Below are 20124 nucleotides of genomic sequence, written 5' to 3'. Positions count from 1 at the left end.
GAAGTGCAGGAATGTATTTGGGTTTAGGAATCTTGTACTCTTGAGATATCAGTGGGTTTTATTTTAATAGTTGGGAAAGGTCAGGCGACATGGGAATGGGCAGGGGACAGAAATGATGGTGGAGGAATTGAATCGGGAAAAAGTCAACAGAAAAATACAAGTAAATGCAGGTGAACAAATGCAGTCATTTTGTGAAACAGCATTTACATTTTTCAAAAAGCGTTTAAAAGGAGCATCATTTACACCGAGCAAGCAAATGTTAGGAAGCTCTACAGTGGCACCATTAAAAAACACACGCAGTTGATGTAACTGCTTTTTAATCAAATACAGTTGTAGCAAATAAATCACACAGAGAACAAAGACAATGAACAATGGTCAATTTAAAATTATTTTTGGATGCTGCTAAAAAACCAATACCAGGCTTAAGTATGATTGGATTTGATTAGATTTATGGTATCTTCTCACAAAACTATCTTCAGAGCAGTACATTGTGCTAAACAGCAATGGCATCTCTGTTAAGACAGTGTTGTGGGAATAAATCAGCAGCAACAAGACATCCAGAACTAATGCTACATTATTTTGTTCATTTGCAAGCAATGCCTGTTGGCACATTAGAAGCTTGCTGTGATTCTGCAGCTCCATTTTGGATCTGCATTTAAGAGTGGGTTGGAGAATTTTGTGTGGTCCTGTGATCCCAGCTCAGTGATCTGTCAGCACAGGGTTGTTCCTACAATTCCAAGGATGGCTGTGCACTCCCACGTCTTGTTGAACTGACCCTTCTTATTATGTGGTTGAGACAATAAACATTGGAAGAGTATTTAATCACTTAAACATTTCTTTCGCAGAAGTAAGAATCTTTACTCTTTTTGTTTATACAGAAACTCCCAAACCAAGGGAAACGGAAGCACCCAAATCAATGCTGAATGGTTTTCACCACTATTAGCATTGAAACAGGAAACATCCTCCTACAAGTGGCATAGTTCTGAGCTATGTCAGTTTGTAAGAAAAGCCATTGGAAGACAAGCTTTGTTCTCTGCAACTAAATGATATCACTCTGAAAATGGAATTGATGGACAGACTGATTATTATCAAGAAATCGCATAATGTTAGAAACCATAGAGCATTTAACAGCAAAGGTAATTCAGAGGAACCTGCCATTTGAAAATATTCTCGCTATAATCTGCTTCCAGTGAAAGCCAATCTGTTAAACATAATCAGCATCCAGAAGGTGATTAGTGTTTGTACAAATCCTATAGTCAATGAAGGAGAAATTCGTCTTGTAAATACAATGCATGTAAGAATATAACTTGCTTGTTGATTGAATGCAAACCAATGCATGAAGGTAAGTAAAACGGGTGTCCAACGCTCTCACATACGTTTAGCACAAGAGACCAGGATTATATTTTGTTCCCCGATGTGTTCTGATTTCTTTGAGGCAGTAAGATGTTATATTTTGACGTAATCACCTGGTCCTTTGAAAGATTGGTTTTCATTGACTGAATAAAATACTGCTCTAGTGTGCATAATGTACTCCACAGGGCTACTATTAATTTTTTGAACTTGTTTGGATTGCACTGCAACCTACGGTTTTCCAACAAGCCCCCAAAACAGAATTTAGAACATGCTAACAGAGGGAAATCCTTAAAAACTAGTGATGCCAGCCTACAACATCAAGGAAACATCTCATAACTTCTCCATGTTTGGTGCAGAAAACAACAGTTTTTGCTTTAGCAGTCGAAGGAATCTTTTCAAACTATACTGACAATAAAGAAATATAGTTCAATAGACAACCACTTGGGTATTTATTAGTCTCGTTTAGTTTAGAGATACAGCACGGAAACAGGCCCTTCGGCCCATCGGGTCCACGCCGACCAGCGATCCTCGCCCACTAACACTATCCGACACCCACTAGGGACTATTTTTTACATTTACACTAAGCCAATTAACCTACACACCTGTACGCCTTTGGAGTGTGAGAGGAAAGTGAAGATCTCGGCGAAAACCCATGCGGGTCATGGGGAGAACGTACAAACTCCGTACAGATAGCACCCGTAGTCAGGATTGAACACAGGTCTCCGGCGCTGCATTCGCTGTAAGGCAGAAACTCTACCGCTGCGCCACCATGCGTAAAACACCTGGGCAAGTATTAACTTCTTAACTTGGTAAAAGCAAGTTTAGGGCAAGATTGCAATTCGTGAATGAGCTGTGTAAATGCCATCTATCGGAGGGTTATCTACCTCAACAACATTTTATTGGTATTGCACTAAGCCCTCTTCTCTATGATCAGATCTCGTCCATTCAGTGCTACCCATATATAATCTGTGTTTAATAAAACAACGTTAGCAAAATGAAAGCTGAGATTGTAACAATCACAAAAACATTCAAACAGGTTTTGGGCTTCAGTTTGTCTAAGCTGGAAATGCCCAAAGTCAACCCATGGTGGGTCGAACGTCGAATGAAATATGACCATATCCCAAAAATGTAATTGAGTATTATGATCAGCAGAGAAAAATAAGAAGGATTGCAGCCAGGAAGCTACTGCAACCAATTTTATTGAAGGGATATATAAGCGCGCCTATACCAATTATTATTTCCAGTTATTTAACGGTCAGAACTATCTATGTGTTGCCTGTTGAAGTTCATTCAAAATGAAGAGGTTAGTACATATGTAATTGGCCATCAAGCCCAGGCCAAAAGGTATTACCCATTAACTGCAACATTTCCTGGGATCATTTTATAGAGTCAAAGAATTACAGAGTGATACAGCGTGGAAACAGGCCCTTCGGCCCAACGCCCACAGCGGCTGACATGACCCAGGTACACTAGTCCCACCTGCCTGCATTTGGTCCATAACCCTCCAAACCTGTCCTATCCATCTACTTGTCTAACTGTTTCTTAAATGTTTGGATAGTCCCAGCCTCAACTACCTCCTCTGGCAGCTTGTTCCATACACTCACCACCCTTTGTGTGAAAAATTTACCCCTCAGATTCCCATTAAATCTTTTCCCCGTCACAAACCTATGTCCTCTGGTCCTCGATTCACCGACTCTGGGCAAGAGACTCTGTGCATCTACCCGATCTATTCCTCTCATGATTTTATACACCTCAATAAGATCAACCCTTATCCTCATGTACTCCAGGGAACAGAGTAGAGTCCCAGCCTACTCAACCTCTCCCTATAGCTCGGACTCTCATGCCCTGGCAATATCCTTGTAAATCATCTCCAGATGCATTTCCAGCTTGGCAACATCTTTCCTAGTTTCCTATATAGTAACATAAAGTATGAGAATCAGATCTTGTAGAGGCCATTCTAATGTAAAATTAAAAAGATGAAGTTAATATTCTTTTCATGCAGTACAATTTTGTTTACAATTATATTAAGTCAAGAGTACAGTAGAAATCTGAAGAGATGTTGAAACAATCTAAACTCTGTTTGTTCCTGGCACGGAGAAATATTTAATCTTATTAGTACCACAACATCAGGCTAGAATGGCCAAGATTTCAGACAAAGATTATCTTCGGGGAATTCTGCGAAGAATGTTTTTAAAAAAATAGTTCAAGATCCGTGCACTGAGCCATGAGAGGAGAAACAAAAACAAAAGCTCTTAATCATCCTTGAGGCATTGAAACACCGCCTTACTCGTTTCTCATGGCACAGAGGAAGACTATTCAACTCATCAGTCTATGTCAGCTTCCTATCAGTCACATTCCTCTTTCCCCTTGCAACATATTTGTTCTCATGGCCATTAATTCCCCCATTGACACTTGCTTACACCAAGGTGTAATATAGTTACAATTAATCTTCCATCATGTCTTTTGGAAGTGGGAGGAAACCAGAGCACTTGTTCTCTGCTACACTTTGTTCTTCAGCTATCCTATGTAGAGATGAAATAAAGTTTGGGAAATGCATCTTTTCCCCATGCACATCCTTCATAAGCGCCTCTAGCTGAAATATGCTTCCGAAAAACTCAACGATAAAATCCATCCTCGAATAAAATATTTAATGTCCCACACAAATTTGTCTAAAAGTTCTGAATTATTAATGGCTTAAATTATCGGCTCATCTCATTGGAAACTATTGGTCATTTTATGAAACTTATTTTAAAACCACTAATAGACAGATGATTTAAACACAGGTGTTGGATCTGAAGGGAAGGTTTTTAAAAAAAGTATCCTATTTTATTCTAAGTCTGGAAAATAGCAAAGGACAGTGATATTATGTGAGGAGAAACTGATTAAATATTATATTCCAAACATACTTCAAAGTACATCACCCAAGTATGAACTTAAATTGATAACATCAGGGCAGAGAAACAGTTAAATACCACCAGGTGAAACTAAGAGTTTGGAAAGTGTTCAATTGATCGGGTTGGTGGACGCGTACAATTACAACTCAGTAAAAGCAGGACTTGTGGCGCCAATTTCATGAAGCCAATTTAATGAAAGAAGCAGGGGTTAGAGGAGGAAGGATGTTTTTCAGGTGGGACGACTGTACCAGAGCCTTAGAGTTTGGTTGTTTGTGGTTTGTTAGTGATTTGGATGTGAATGTAGAAGGCATGATTAGCAACTTTGCTGATGACACTAAAGTAGGTGGTATCATAGACAGTGTAGATGGTTATTAAAAATTACAGCAGGATCTTGATCAGCTGGGCAAGTGGGCTGAGGAATGGTTAATGGAGTTTAATGCAGATAAGTGCGAGGTGCGAGATACCTTAGCCAGGGCAGGATCTTCATAGTGAATGGTAAACCATTGGAGTGTGTGCAGAGCAGAGGAATCTAGACAAATGTACATGGTTCCCTGAAAGTGGAGTCACAGCATATAGGGTGGTAAAGAGGTTATTGGTATATAAGCCCTCATCAGTCAGGGTATTGAGTCAAGAGGTTGGGCAGTTATGTTACAGTTGTACAAGATGAAGAAATGGATAAATATTTATCCATAATGAGCATGGAAAATTATAAGAATAGTTACCCAATGAGATAATTTTACTTCGGAGTCACGTGAGTGATTCCGTGAAGACCCCAGCTCCAGTGCGCATGCGGTATAATCGCACAGCGTGCAGAACGCGGCCAGCGGGAGTCGGGCGCTCCCGCATCCAGGGACGAGAGGTAAGTACTTACCTTAATCGGGCCTTGTGATTTTTGCTCCAGGGGGAGCAAAGTGAGGCATGGTGAGCGGGCCCCGTTTCGACTCCAGCGTGGGGCCGACAGTGACGGGGAAAAGGTGCCACCCGGACCGCTAACGCTGCGGACCGCTGCTAGGAGCTGCGCTAATGCCGGTCCGCTGAACAGCTGTTCCGTACAGCCGCGGACCGGCGGGAAATTTTAAAAAACCCGACCGGCAGCCCTGCAGACTCCTGACCAGGAGAATCACCGCCCGGGAACCGCCACAACGCCGCCTGGAAAACGGCAGGCAGCCTCTACTTACAGGTAAGGGGAAATCTTACCAATTTACAGGTTCTACAGGAGCCATCTTCCTCCAAAGCTGGAACAGGTTGGAGAAGGCAAAAATAAGTATGTCTGTCTCCCCAAGCCAGAGGAGGTCATGAAGTTCACCTCCAGGAGAAGGACTGCCTGCCCAACTCCACACGAGGGTCCTTATCTGGGAGGCAGCCACCGGTAGCGGTGGAGCTATTTCAATGCTCCCGCTCACTCGACACCGAGCCGCTCCCTGTGCCGCCGGTTTAAAAGGGGCACTGGCTGAATGCCAAGGGAGCTGACTCCTACCCCAGTGCTATTGCACTAGTCATCTCCCTTGTCGAGGGATTGATGCAACAGCGGAGTGGAGTGCTTTGCCTCCTCCCATTTAGCGCATCCTTTATGCTCCTTTTTTAAGGGCTAAGGAGGCCAGGGCTGGGCTGGCTTAAGCGCTGGGCAGGCGGACGAGAACAGCAGTATGCCAGGGGAGCAGGATCAGGAAGAGCCACTGGGTGTCGTGGGCCACTACATGGCTCCTCCACGCGACCATCTTCCCAACAAAAGCCCTGCAGGAGCAGGCCTTTCCAGAGGCAAATCCGCAGGCAGCTGGGTCTCGTAGACTCACAGACAAGCAGCGAATTCTACAGAAGGTCAAGATGTTACCACCTTTGCTCGCCTTTGGTGCTGACGCCTAAGATGTTCCCATATTTGGGATACTCGACTGAACGATGGTGCATATAGACCTGCCCGCAACCCCGAATATATGGGGCTATGCAAACCGCTGCTGCGGGGAAGAGGGAGCAGGCTATGGGACGAGCAGGACATCACATCCAACACCCAGCTGGCAGCACCCCTCGGCATCCACCAGCGATATCAAACAAGGACTGGTGAAAGCCTGGTGACCGCTGCAGATCCCCCATAGTTCTTTTTAGACGGGGCCCAGAGCGGAGCCGTGGGAAGATGCGCCGCCCCACCGACAGCACCAGCATACCAGCAAACTACGCCTTCATGAAAAACAACAAGCATGGAGGTAGGTAGTCTGGTTCCTCCCAGTTTACACTAAAACAAGGGTGTTCTACTAAACGGGATGGGGGGGGGGGCATTCACCTTGTGGGCTAAGCATGGGATGCTGTCACAAATAACCAAAATATACTCAACAGCATTAGAGGATAAAAACGAATTCAAATTGGGCATTTTACTGCCAGTTCAGCAATGCGCCCAAAGGGCTTTTTCTCCCTCTAAGAAAAGAGAAGTGAGAAGGCAAGCTGAACTAAACAGGCACATTACTAAACGGATTGGAATTTGTATCGAATATATTCACCAAAACTATAAAAAAGATGATGAATGTAGCATCATCATTGATCTAATATCACTAAATAAATCTGTTGAGTATATCCACTTTAAGATGGAGGTGGAGTTTTGTCACTGCCAGACATCTGATCTCCCTAGGATACCTATGGGGAGCATTGATATGGGAGATGCTAACTATCTTATACCATACACTAGGATCATTATAGATACCTAATAATTATTTACCTGGTTCATGGATATCCCAGTTAGGGCAACCATGGGAACATATAGCATTTCATATGATCTATACCTCAGCCCTAAACTATAACAATGGCCATGAAAATCTTAAGGGAACAAGCATAATCATGGCATACATTGGATGATACCCTCATATTAGGGGAACTAGGAATTAGCTGTGGCAGCAGTTCTAGCTACGAAACAGCTCCCTAGCTGAGGTTCATCCCACGCCCAGATAAACCAGAATTGGAGCGTTACTACCTAGGATTATCTGGGCTTCAATAATCATTCCGTCCATATGACTGTTACTTTGCCTAGATACTTGGGGCACTATAATCAAATCATGAATGTACCCACTGAAGCTATATCACAATTAAGGTGGTGGGCAGACATATATTTGGCATAGTTTTTCAGCCCTATTATCATCACCAATCCCAACTTGGTTATTTTAAAAACCAATGCCAGTACTTTTGGGCTGGGGAGCAACTAAACTCCATATCCAGCACAGGCAACAGATGGACCAAGTCACAACATCGTTACTACACATACCGGGCATCAACTACTTGGGATTGGTGATTGCCTATTGGGCTAAAAAGCATATCCATTTCAAATGCAGCACGTACATATGTGATTACGGATTGATAATACTATGGTGGTGGCTAATATCAACCATATGGGGAGCATAATAATCATTATTGTGCAACAAATTGGTCAAACGAATGGTGTGTCAAGACATTTCAACTATCAGCTGCCTATGTCCTAGGAAGCTAGAACACAGTGGGAGACACCATGTCACGGGGTAAAATTTATGATTACATTGGATAGATGTCAAACCCAAAATATCTGCTAAAGTTATTTAGCAGTTTGAAAGCCAGATATCAATTAGTTGCACAAGACTGAATCACCAGTAACCTATGTATGTGACTAAGGAACCAGATTAGAGGCAGCAGCGATAGATGCCTACACGCTGGAAGGGGGAATTTGCTTTGACTTCCTCCCTTCTGCCTCATCAGTCGGGCTCTTTACAATACAGATGGGATCTGTCTCCGAGAGATTGAACGTGCCCGACCGGCCTACACAGCCATGGTTCCCAGTTCATTACGACACGGTGGGGAGTCACCTATGGATTTCCCTAGTGGACCATGGTTGCTGACTCAACCCAGTATCAGGCACAAGCCACCCTTGCCAGGGCAACATCAAACTCCTGGGTGCAGGTTTTGAATAGACCTTACCAGGGACTGGGATTATCCAAGGGAACCATTACCACCATGTCGGCATCCCTGCGAACAGTCACTAAAAGTTAACATGGGTGAAATACTGCCACGACGCAGGGACAACATCCCGAACCATTCAACCACTGACGTATTGAAATTCCTGGAACATCTACACCAAGACTAAAAAGTAAGTTACAGTGCCGTAAATTCAGCATGGAGCGCCTTATCTGCTTATCTAAAACAGCATGTCAACAGAACATGGGATCCCATCCACTAAGGTAAACTTATGAAGGGCAACTATGATATAAGCCCCAATCACTCAGGTTTATACCCATGTATGGGATATTGGTGTGATATTGACATATCTCAGAGAATGGCACCAGCCAGATCCCTCAGCTTGCTTAATCTATGTTTTTATAAGAGAAAACGCTCATGCTTATGGCTCGTACACGCTCTAGATTCCGGTCACTCCATAAACTAGACTGGATAACATGGTGATTACCCCAGACGCATCACGTTCATATTTAGGTCTGGTAAAATCCAACTCGCAGGTATGTGGGACTACGCGAGATTTTGAGTTCGGCACGAGCTAGTAGGGTCGAGATCGCCTGTGTTTTCCGTGCTGTAGTGTTATGGCATGGACCAGGAACGCCCTATTCACTGGTGGGATTCCGGGCCTACCCACCAGAGTCCAGGTCGAGTGTGGTGACCCATCTACTACTATATATATACACAACCCACTATCTTAGAGGGAGATGAAAGCCTAATGGGTCAACCACAGTAACCCAAGACGGGGTACGAGCCAAACCACTTCAAGGTGGCTCAAACAGGTTCTGAAAGCTGCCGGGGAAATAATAATACATTTAATCCCATTTCACTAGGGCAGCATTGGCATCAGCGGCTGAACAGATGGTCGTTCCAGTTGACCACATTTTTAATACAACAGTATGGTCAAGGAAACGGCGTTCAGAACATTTTTTATTTTTAAACCGTTGATAAACCTGATTTAATTGCAGGAGAATATTACAAACTGCAATATCAATTTAAGCTCAGAGGAGCTCTTTTATGTTGTTATTGTTAACAATACCTTTCTGTTTCTTTTGAAACCAGATCTACTGGTGATAACGATAACACTTCCTCCCTCATAAACTTCGGCAGTGAGTGAAATAAAAACTGTTACACGGTTTGAAATCACAGACCTTTGAAGTCTTCACGGAATCACTCACGTGACTCCGAAGTAAAATAGTAAGATTAAACGAGTACTTACCAGTATGAAGTTTGATCTGTATTTTATGAGGAGTTACGGTGAGGGATTAAGTGCCCACCGCTCCCACCCTCATTATACAGATCAAGCTAATAAACTGATGTCTCGTGATCTTTACTATCTTACTTCAAATATTGTGTCTATTCTGTGATTTCACACCGCTGCTTCGAAGTATGCCGCATGCGCACTGGAGCTGGGGTCTTCACTTAATCCCTCACCGTAACTCCTCATAAAATACAGATCAAACTTCATACTGGTAAGTACTCGTTTAATCTTACTATTAAATACCATAAGGAATATTTGTAAAAGCTGTAAGAAGGAACTGCAGATGTTGGTTTACACTGAAGATTGACAAAAAATGCTGGGGTAACTCAGCTGGACAGGCAACATCTCTGGAGAGAAGTAATGGGTGATGTCTCAGGTCAAGAGCCTTCTTCCCGACCCAAAATGTCACCCATTCCTTCTCGCCAGAGAAGCTGCCTGTTCCGCTGAATTATATAAAAGCTGTCTTCCTTAGGTTTCGGGTTCCTTCGCAACAATAGCAGAAACTCATTGGAATCTATTTTAAGGGCCATGTCCAACTCAAGAGTTGCTTATTTAATGTAACAATCCTGATTATTTTCAGTAATGCTCAGGCGCTGAATAGCAAGGAGACGCAGGATGAACTTTGTTTTGCTGTCATTGGCTGAGGGAGGCTCTTTTCTCAGAAAACAGCTTTAAATTGACAGCTAAACAACCAGACTTTAACTCCTGCAGGATGTGGGAAATCAGGGAGACCTCTAGTGTCCCTGACCACTGCACTTGTGGGAGGTGTGTCCAGCTACAACTCCTTACAGACCACGTTCGGGAACTGGAGCAGCAGCTGGTTGACCTTAAGATCATCCGGGAGACTGAAGATGTCATAGAAAGGCGTTAGGCTGCAGTGATCATGCCTCGGATACAGGCAGAAAGTAAAGGGGCGTCCGTTAGGAAAGGAAATGGACAGAATGTGCCCAAATTACCTGTGGCCATTCTCCTCAACAGGAATGCCCTTTTGGACACTGTTGGGGGTGATGACCAGTCACGTGGGAGCAGCTGCAGTGTTCGGGCCTGGCTCTGAGGCATAGCGGAGAAAGGTGAAGTCAGGTAGATCGATAGTGATACATAGGTGACTAGTTGCTCAGGGGACACACAGGAGATTCTGTGGAACCAAACGAGACTCCAGGATGGCGTGTTGCCTCCCTGATGCCAGGTTAATGGAGTTTAATGCAGATAAATGCGAGGTGTTGCATGTTGCAAAGTCAAACCATGGCAGGATCACGGTGAATGGTGGGGCCTTAGGGAGAGCATGGAGCTGCGGGATAGAGGAGCATGTGTACACAGTTCCCTGATTGCGGTGTCTCTGGCAGAATGGGGAAAAGAAGGTATGAGGTACTTCACATCAGTCTGATGTATTGAGTATAGAAGTTGGGACATTATGTTAGTTTTACAAGTTATTGGTGAGGCTGCATTTGAAGTACTATGTTCAGTTTTAGTAGTCACCCTGCTATTGGAAGAATATCGTTAAGCTGGAAAAAAGCGGAGAAGATTTACAAGGATGTTGCCAGGATTTGAGGGCCTGAGCTTGAAGGAGTGCAGGAGGCTGAAGGATGATTTTATAGAGGTGTATAATATCATGAGTGGTATAGACAGAGAGAATGCACAGAATCTTTTGCTCACAGTAAGGGAATCAAGAACCAGAGGACATAGGTTTAAGGTGAGAGGGGAAAGATTTATTAGGAAGCTGAGGAGCAACTTTTTTACTCAGGGTGGTGGTTATGGGGAATGGCAGGTGCGGTAATTGAGGCAGGTGCAATAACAGGATTTAAAAGGTACTTGGACAGGTACATGGGTATGAAAGGTTTGAAGGAATATGGGTCAAATGCAGACAAATGGGACCAGCGTAGATGAGGCACCTTGGTTCACATGGACGAGTTGGGCCAAAGGGCCTGTTTTAGTTCTGTATGACTGACTCTATGACTCTAGCTCATTGTTCACTGGCTCAATAGTACGTTATTATCATATTTACCTAGGCACAGCAAATGTCCTTTTTTGTTTTTGTCCAAATTGCTGGGTTTTAAGCGCACAAACGGTTTGCTGCAACTCTTCATACCCAGACTCGTTACCATTACGAGTTTTATCTCTGTTCTTAAAAAAGGAAATACTTACTGGGGAGTCAGTGAACCATATATTTTCCAGATTCGATCTCGGGACAGTTGTTGTCCAGCAACAAAATTAAGTACAATTGGGAAATTAAGAGATTACTGTTGTTGAAATGCTGCTATTATGTTTAAGAAGTTGGCTGCTGAAAGGCCACTTTTGTGAGCTGTTTTAGACCGTCTCCAAATATGGAATCAGCTATGTAGGATTGAAATGGTGAGAATTTTCATTATTGGAGGATAGTGAGCATTTGGAAATCTTTACCCCCGGCAGCAGTGGATGCTCAGTCACTGAGCATAGCCAAGCTTGGGATCTTTGGATTTTGGACTCTTAAATATGGAGATTGGGTTGGAATAGAGAGTCATAGACCCACAGGCTTGGAGAGGCTTATGGTCCACTTCTATTTCTCATTTTGTCAATACAGTCCGTGGACAATATATTAGTTTTGCACAGAAATGCCTCCACAGATTATGGACTCAAGCCCTGGAGTATGTTTTGAACTTATAACCAACTGACTGGTGTACTTAAGAGGCTTAAGAACACCAAACTGAGCCAAGCTGACACTTATATGTACTTGTTTTCAGAAGTATTCCTGAACATAGACACTGAAACAGATGAAATATGCATTGGCTACACACAAGGTAAGTGAGATTAGCAATACTGAGCAGATATGGCATTAAAACAGTTTTATATTTATAGGAAGATGCATAAGGCTATGAATAGTTGAAAGGCAAGTATTAATGGATAGAAGCCTGTTTTTTTCTGTTTAAGGTGCTGACTAAGAATGTAACTTGGAAACAAAGAAAATATTGAGACTTCTCATGGACAATGTCCAGCAGAATATTAATTATGGCGATGTGATATTTCAGATTTGCAAATAAATCAAAATATCAGCATTGGGCGTGGAAACCTTTTACTCTATATTAAAACATATCTTGTATTCATTACAATGGAGACGGCATGAGGGCAGATCAGAACAAGTTAAATCCGCTGTATTTAAGAAAGAACTGCAGATGCTGGAAAAATCGAAGGTAGACAAAAATGCTGGAGAAACTCGGCGGGTGAGGCAGCATGTATGGAGCGAAGGAATAGGTGACGTTTTGGGTCTGAAGAAGGGTCTCGACCTTCGCTCCATAGACGCTGCCTCACCCGCTGAGTTTCTACAGCATTTTTGTCTTAAGTTAAATCCGCTTGTAACCAAAATTCATCAATGTGAAGATATTCTGCAATTCAACCTTATAAAATGTCAGCTTGCTGTAGTTTTTTTTTAAGCAAAGGCCAGATTAATCAAAGTTGTTTGCAGTAACTTCAAACATTGTGCACACTTGATAGCTGATGAGAATTCTGGGATCTACATGTTCAAAGCAGTAGAAGTGACATTTCTGTCAATGAAAGCGAGATTACATTACACTTTCATTCATGTTTCAGCCATAAATGCTTGTTCATAAATATATACCTCATCATAATCAAATCTACAATCCACATCCTCCACTAATACATAGCGATGAACAGGATCAAAGAACTGTGGGATTATGTGAATTTACTCTTAAAACAGATTTGCTTGTAAATACTTATTAGATTTTTCTGATCTTGGATAAACTGGTTCACAACAATTTAACAGATACATCTCACAAGGAACTTACCTGTTAATTCTAGAGATACTGGAACCTCCCAGCCTTCTGCAAAAAAAGTTACACATATAAAGTACCCACAAATACAGCCCACACAATAGCTGGAATTTTTTTTTTTAAATACCCACAAGTTATTTTGCTATTTATTTTGTAAAATTAAGGTTAAAGGAAATAACAGCAAAAGTAACTCTAAATTGTACAAAATGAAAGCCAAGATGAGATCCATATATAGGCTTTAGTACAGTTCGGTTTTGGAGACTCAAAGATGTGGTTTCCCATTGCTACCAGTTCAACTGTATACAACCATTTCTGGGTGGATGGAGTTTCATTCATACCTTTCTTAACAAGCACGCAGAAAAACTATGAAAACGGCTGACAGAAATTATGAGAAGTAGTAAAATAACCAAGACCAAGACACTAAATGATGTTCACAGACGGCAGGAAAGAGAAGCCTAGAAATTGGATTGAATCCCATGTCTTTATATGTGCAAAGGTGGGCTTAATCCACTATTTCTGGTTGAAATTGTGCCCTATCAAGTGAGCGCACCTGATGTTTTCACATCATCAAACATGTACCAAACATGAGGCCATTGTTCATCAAACCCCCATTCCTCCCCTTCCTGATGTAAACTGGAGCTCAAAAGTTCAACGGATAACCAAAGAAGAACAAATCCACTACACTCAGTGGCACATCAGACTACTCTGCTGCTTCAGTTGTTTTTTAAAGGAGCACTCTGCTAACACAACAAGAGCAGGGTGCTGAGACTGTTCCGTGCCAACATTAACAGTGAGAGCTCTTTTCCAGCATTTAAATGATGAGATCTAATGAACTCCAGGAAGGATACAAAAGGGAACGGAACAAGTATCAGAAAAAAAAGAACTCGTTGAGCTAAGTAGAAGTGGCAATGGAGCAGCACTGGTTGGATTGCTCTTACCCTGAGCTGGTATGGGTTCAACATGGGCTTCCTTCTGTGCTTTCAATATATGATTTTAGCTGCAGACACTCATTGAATGGATACCTCAGTGGAGAAACCTCTGGCTTCAGTCCAGCAGCAAACGTGCTGGCTCAGCTTTTGGCAGGATCTGCAGATGCACCTGCAGTTTCCACATCTGGCTGAAGCTAGTGTGTTCAGACACATTTATAACAACACAAGACAGCACAGTACAAAAATTAAAAATCAAAACAGAACTGTAATACTCTTTCCTATTTCACAAACTCATGCAGGCTTCCAATGTGTTTGCACAATATTGCAGGGTCCTCACTGTCGCTGTGGTCTGGCTATTGGAAGACTGCTCCTTTTCACTTTGCGTCTTGGACGATGTCCTTGATGACCCATGGGAGGTCTTGCCCTGGGATGAGCCAGTTTCATTCAGGCCACTAGCCCTGGACCACTGGCTGTCAGTGTGCACGGCAGTGGTGGGAACTGATGGTGTCCTCATGAGTGGCTCGACAATTCCTGACCCTACATACGAGACCACCTCTGGAGGGAATGGGTGGAAAATTGTGCAATGATCTGCTGAGATTGAGACTTCACCTTCCTGATCTTGAGGTGACCAGCTGACAGATCACATACCCCCGCTGCCTGATCCTTGCAGTATCTATTCCTGTCTTTGGAACTGGATCACCGTACAACCTGAACAGAATTCTGATCATGTTCTGCTTGCGTATGGCGTGCACAGCCTAAAGTTGGAGGACAACTTGTTCTATTTGATCTTAGTTGATTGTGCACGTCGGGTTGATTGCATTCATTGAAACAGGGCGGACCACGTGATGGTTGCAATCTCCCACCCCCTGATCATGTTGAAAAGATGCTTCAGTACGGGAGTACCATCACTGCAATGGAAAGCATTCCCGGATGGCAGCCTATTTGCTCCTGTAGAGCTGTGCATATCCTCATGCATAACATCTCTCTTGTAGGGAATCAAACTGGTGACTTGCAGCATCTTTGCCTCTGTGGATCAGCATCATTAATGCACATTTTAGCACTCTGGATGGTATCCCAGTGTCCAGACTGGGCTGCATTCTGCCTATGAATGGTATTTTACTGAGTATATCAAGCTGATCCTGGTGGCACAGCACCATTTCTTTAGAATATGCAGCTGTTCCCAAATGGCAGCGGGGAGAAATGTCTCCAGGTCAGAACAAGGCTGTGTAGAAGCTGCAAGAATTCAGATGCCTTTATCTCTGCCGCACCCAGTAGGTGTAGTGGTGGGATTCTCCATGATCCCTGGGAAAGATGCAGACATGGCCACCAGAGTGGAGTTCATGTTGCCATGACCCACACCACCTTTGACGGGCTCATGGAGATGGGGTCTACAGTGCTCCTGCCTCCCCTGTGTTCAGTGAGGCAGGCCCGACTGCTCACCAGCTATTGTGCTGTGCACCCGCATCAGCCCCCCCCCCCCCCCCCCCCCCCCCCCCCCACCATGATAGTATCCCGATCGTCATTCTCGCCTGAGTCTGCTGAGACAATATTACGTGCAATCCCTCCCATGCAGGTCCCTGCACCAGATTTCCAACAGCTGATATCAGGCTTTAGCTGGGCCCATCTCCCTGTTCATGAACCCCTCGAACTTCATTTGCTTATTCCTCCTGGTGTCAGTCTCTGAGGTGGTGCTGTGGTGGGCAAGTGCAATGATCATAACTATTTCCTTCTCCTCTTCTTCCAGTTCTCCCTCCTATGCGACGAGTGATTTTTCAGGAAAGGAGAACCAGGTGGCCCACCCCAATACCTTACAAAGGCAAACCAGAGGACTATGTGCACCAAAACATCTTAGTGTCATCGAATCGTACAGCGCTGAAATGGGCTTTTTGGACAACCACATCCAGGCTGACCTTTTTGCAATGCCGACCATATCCATTGGGACTGTATCCTTCTTTGCCTTGCTTGTTTAAGTGCCTGTCTAAATGCCTTTTAAATGCCATCAGATTTCACCATCTCCTCTGGCAGCAAGTTCTACATATCATCCAATCTCTGTGTAAAAAAACAACTTACCCTTCACATCGCAGAATACAAATGGTGATTCAGTAGCACTCTGGAGAATAAGGGTGCTCAATGTTTATCAAATCGAACAGAATACAGCCTTCACAGTGAAACATTGTTGTTGGAGATAGCTGGCGGTCTGGCAATTACTCTTGCTGGTGATTTTGTTTGCAGGTAGGTGCCCCACCTGTCCATTAGCTGCAGGCTGATGGACTCCTCTATTGAGCACAGATGCAGAAATCAGGAGGCTGTCCTCCCATGCAGGTAACCTCTCCTTTTCCTGGCTGACTAAGAGGAGGCAGTAAAGGACAAAGGACATCTTTTTGGAAGTTTAGCCTCTGCCTGGGTGGATGGAGAGAGCATTGATGGATTTGCAATTTGTTTCTGTGTGTCTGGTGTTGATCTTGGCATTTCTTCCTGCACTGCCAGTTTTCCAGCTCCGCCAATGTTGGCTTGAGCAGACCTCTGGACCACTCCAGCCCACGGTCATCACTCTTCATCACTATCTCGTGCATCAGGACTTTGATATCACGTTGCTTGCATCATCTCCCTTCTTCGGTGCAATCCATCTCTCACGGTGGCCATTGTGTGTGTTTGAATGTTGTCAGACCGCCGCAGCGAGTGTGCCTTAAAGGGCTGATGTTATCTATCATTGATGCGCAGAAAAGAACGAGCAGCAGTGTTAACATGAATGTGATTCTATTAGGAACTGTGCAAGTACCAACTTAATACACATCTCCTTCAACCAGCCTGCTGAATAACTGCACTTTTTATTTTCCATAGTGTTAGCAATAGATGCAACAATGGTGTTGGGCACCAAAAATAAAGGGAAAATCCAATTTCTAGCCTAAGATATTTGAAAATATGTATTACAACATGACAATGGGTTCAGGTCACGACTCAGGAAAAATAATAGTGAAATGCCATCAGCATTTACTAAAGAATATTAGGAAGCACAATGGAGACACAAGGAACAAAATATGTCAGGATCTGTGTAGAACACAAAGTGCTGGAGTTACTCAGTTTATGTTCTTCGGAAGCTTAAACCTGACCGTTATGAATTCACAAACATATGGAAGAATTTGTAACAATGCTGAATATTGACTGAGAAATATGGTGAAGGTAGCTCTGAGGTATTTGCAGCACAGTTCAGACACACCCTGCACAAGAACATCAACATGCGGTCGTCTTAAGTAGTCAACATTCCTTCTTCAATGAGACATATCTCAAAACCAATAAACCTTTAAAGAATCCCGACTGACAAGAAAATGTACAATAAAACACATTTTGAAATGGTTAATCCAGACGATAAATCTTAAACCAGCAAATTTATCTCCAAACAGAATATACAAAACAACACTGGCAGACCTAAGATGAACAATTCTGTAATGAAAAAGCTTCAGTCGGCTCTTTGACACTCAAGTTACATCACGAAGCATCAATTTTTTGAATTGCAGCTCTGTTTAGTTTTACAGAACAATATGTTTCGAAATATATCCTAGGTAAATACAATGTTTTGATAATTCTGGATTTTTTCAAATAAGAAATTTAGCCATAAAGGGTTTTTGCAAAAATAATTTTTTTGCCAAAATTATCAACTGTTTTTTTTCTGGTACCACTGTAAAATTCATGCATAATTTTTGACATAAATAGCTTAACAAATTTATAACACTTAGATGTGGACTCCTGTTAATATATAATTTGGTGAAAACTTCAAAATATCTTAAAGCCCTATGTATGTAATACCTTTAACACAGTGAAACAATTTAAAACATTTCATAGGGGTGTGAGCAAAGAAAGTTGGCCTCAGGAAATGTTTGATTGACAACAAAAATAATGGTACAAGATACAGATTTTAGGAAATGTCTTAAAAGGAACAATATGAAGAGATGAAGGATTTCAGAGAGGAAATTCCATAGTTTGGGGAAGTTACCACTGAAAGCATGCTCACCATGATATCTAATGTGACGAACAGCTCAAGATTTTCACAAATGGCCAAGTACTATGTGTAAGGTGCATTAGGTGCAAAGCCAGCCTCTCACATTTGTGATTATGGGTTCAAATCATATACGGAAATATTTTGGGTGAAAATCACTCCTTCCTGTTATGTGCTATGTGAGATAACAACAACATTTCAACCTTGTTCCCATTGATCATATACGAAGCGAAAAGCAGCAATTATTAAAACAGTGAACTTCCAATTCCACTGCTGAGGGGTCATAGGGAATAGATAGCTTGGTACTCAAATACAGAGTTTTTGGAGTTTCACTATTAACAAAGATATTAGGGAACAGGTCTGAGAGTACTTGATGCAGACACTGGATAGTTTACAAAATCTCATATAAATAAAACAGTGAATGAAACTTTTCAGTTTGATAACCATCTATAGTTTTGACTTCTCTAGACTTTTCCATTTGTGCTACAATTAGGATTTCAGCATTCTTCTTCATCTGATTTGTTGAAAATGCATCATATTTAAATTAAATAAGAACTGTTTATCACCTGAAAAGAAGTGGAAAAGATATATGGAAAAGACCAATCGCTTCTAAATTTTGAACATTTTCAGTGAGGTTGAATTTTTTTTCTAATGTTCTAATTAGAAAAAAATGTCTAATACTCCACACATTTCCTACGCACATTGATTAAACTCTTGCAATCTAAGTCATGGAATGTTCCTATTCTTTAAATGCAGACCTGTTTGATAAATGACCTTGATAACTGCATGGTAGACAAAAGTGCTGGAGAAACTCAGCGGGTGAAGCAGCATCTATGGAGCGAAGGAAATAGGCAGTTGTATAACTGCATACTGTGTAATTTTTTGATGGGGGAAAGGCATGCAGAAGTTACAGAAAGTCAGTTCCAGATTTGTTCAGCACATACTGTGTGAAGGTATTAGCAATAACTAGAATTGAACTGCACCGAATGAAACATCAATGCATAATATTTTATCAGGTATTTTATAGACACAAATATTTAGTGTACGATTTAATTTGTACGTAAAGAAGAACAATAATAGCATAAGATTACCTGGGAGTGTATGGCTCTGTTGGAGGAGGAGGAATGTAAAGATCTTGCAGAGCAGAACTGTCTCGTTTTGTCGGTGTGTTGAGAGTACCAGTTGGCGTGGCGACACTACCAGTTGGACTTTTTGGAATGATTGGCTGTTTACAATAGGGAATAAAAAAATCACGGAGGATAAAATTCATGAGTTTAAACTACATTATTAACAGCATAAAATAATTGCTCCAACATGTCTGTGTCAGGAACACAATGGGAAGACCACCATATCTTCAGACTTCAAACTTAACAAATTGCCAATTTTACAGAACTACATCAGTGCGAGGAAGCATGTAATGCATCATCTTCCCTTAACGTTCGCGATGAGATCTCCCGGGTATTTATCCCGTCAACTTTGAGGAGATAATTTTCTAGGGATAGGAACTTCCAGTTTCCCACCCCTCACTGCCACAAAGGATATAGAATTTTCTCAAAGATCATAAGGTCATAAGTGATACGAGCAGAATTAAGCCATTCAGCCCATCAAGCCCACCTTACTGTTCAATCATGGCTGATCCAGCTCTCCCTCCTAACCCCATTCTCCTGCCTTCTCCCCATAACCCCCCGACACCCATACTCATTAAGAATCTACCTATCTGTTCCGTAAAAATATCCATTAACTTCCACAGCCGTCAATGGCAAGGGGTTCCACTGATTCACCACCAAGGATGCCAAAGTCTAATCAAACCGTTTAATAATGTAAATAAGTACAAAACATAGATTGTTTGGAAAAACAGAGCTTTGTGATATCTACATTTCCAGCTGAGTGGAAGTGAAGAAGATAGTAAGAGGGCACATACCAGCTGGTGGAATAGACAGACATTTGGCTGATGAAAATTAATGTAGAAATGTGT

At 42.4% G+C, this 20124-nt stretch overlaps 1 protein-coding gene across 11 annotated transcripts in view; it reads right to left on the bottom strand.

Annotated features, from left to right (window-relative positions):
- cnksr2a (connector enhancer of kinase suppressor of Ras 2a) overlaps window positions 1-20124 on the bottom strand; it is a 496167-nt gene that overhangs the window by 164443 nt on the left and 311600 nt on the right. For 6 of the 11 annotated variants that reach the window (XM_055644411.1, XM_055644413.1, XM_055644414.1 and 3 more), the window contains 2 exons: window positions 19241-19374; window positions 13242-13277 (listed from right to left, as the gene is read on the bottom strand). In XM_055644411.1, coding sequence (XP_055500386.1) covers window positions 13242-13277; window positions 19241-19374 — 170 coding nt within the window. The remainder of the gene's footprint in view (window positions 1-13241; window positions 13278-19240; window positions 19375-20124) is intronic. The other 5 variants (XM_055644412.1, XM_055644416.1, XM_055644418.1 and 2 more) reach the window with 1 other exon arrangement.

The sequence above is a fragment of the Leucoraja erinacea genome, chromosome 13 (genome assembly GCF_028641065.1).
Source record: "Leucoraja erinacea ecotype New England chromosome 13, Leri_hhj_1, whole genome shotgun sequence".
Taxonomy (NCBI): Eukaryota; Metazoa; Chordata; class Chondrichthyes; order Rajiformes; family Rajidae; genus Leucoraja; species Leucoraja erinaceus.
The sequence above is the reverse complement of the archived record's forward strand: the minus strand, read 5'-3'. Positions and strand labels throughout refer to the sequence as shown.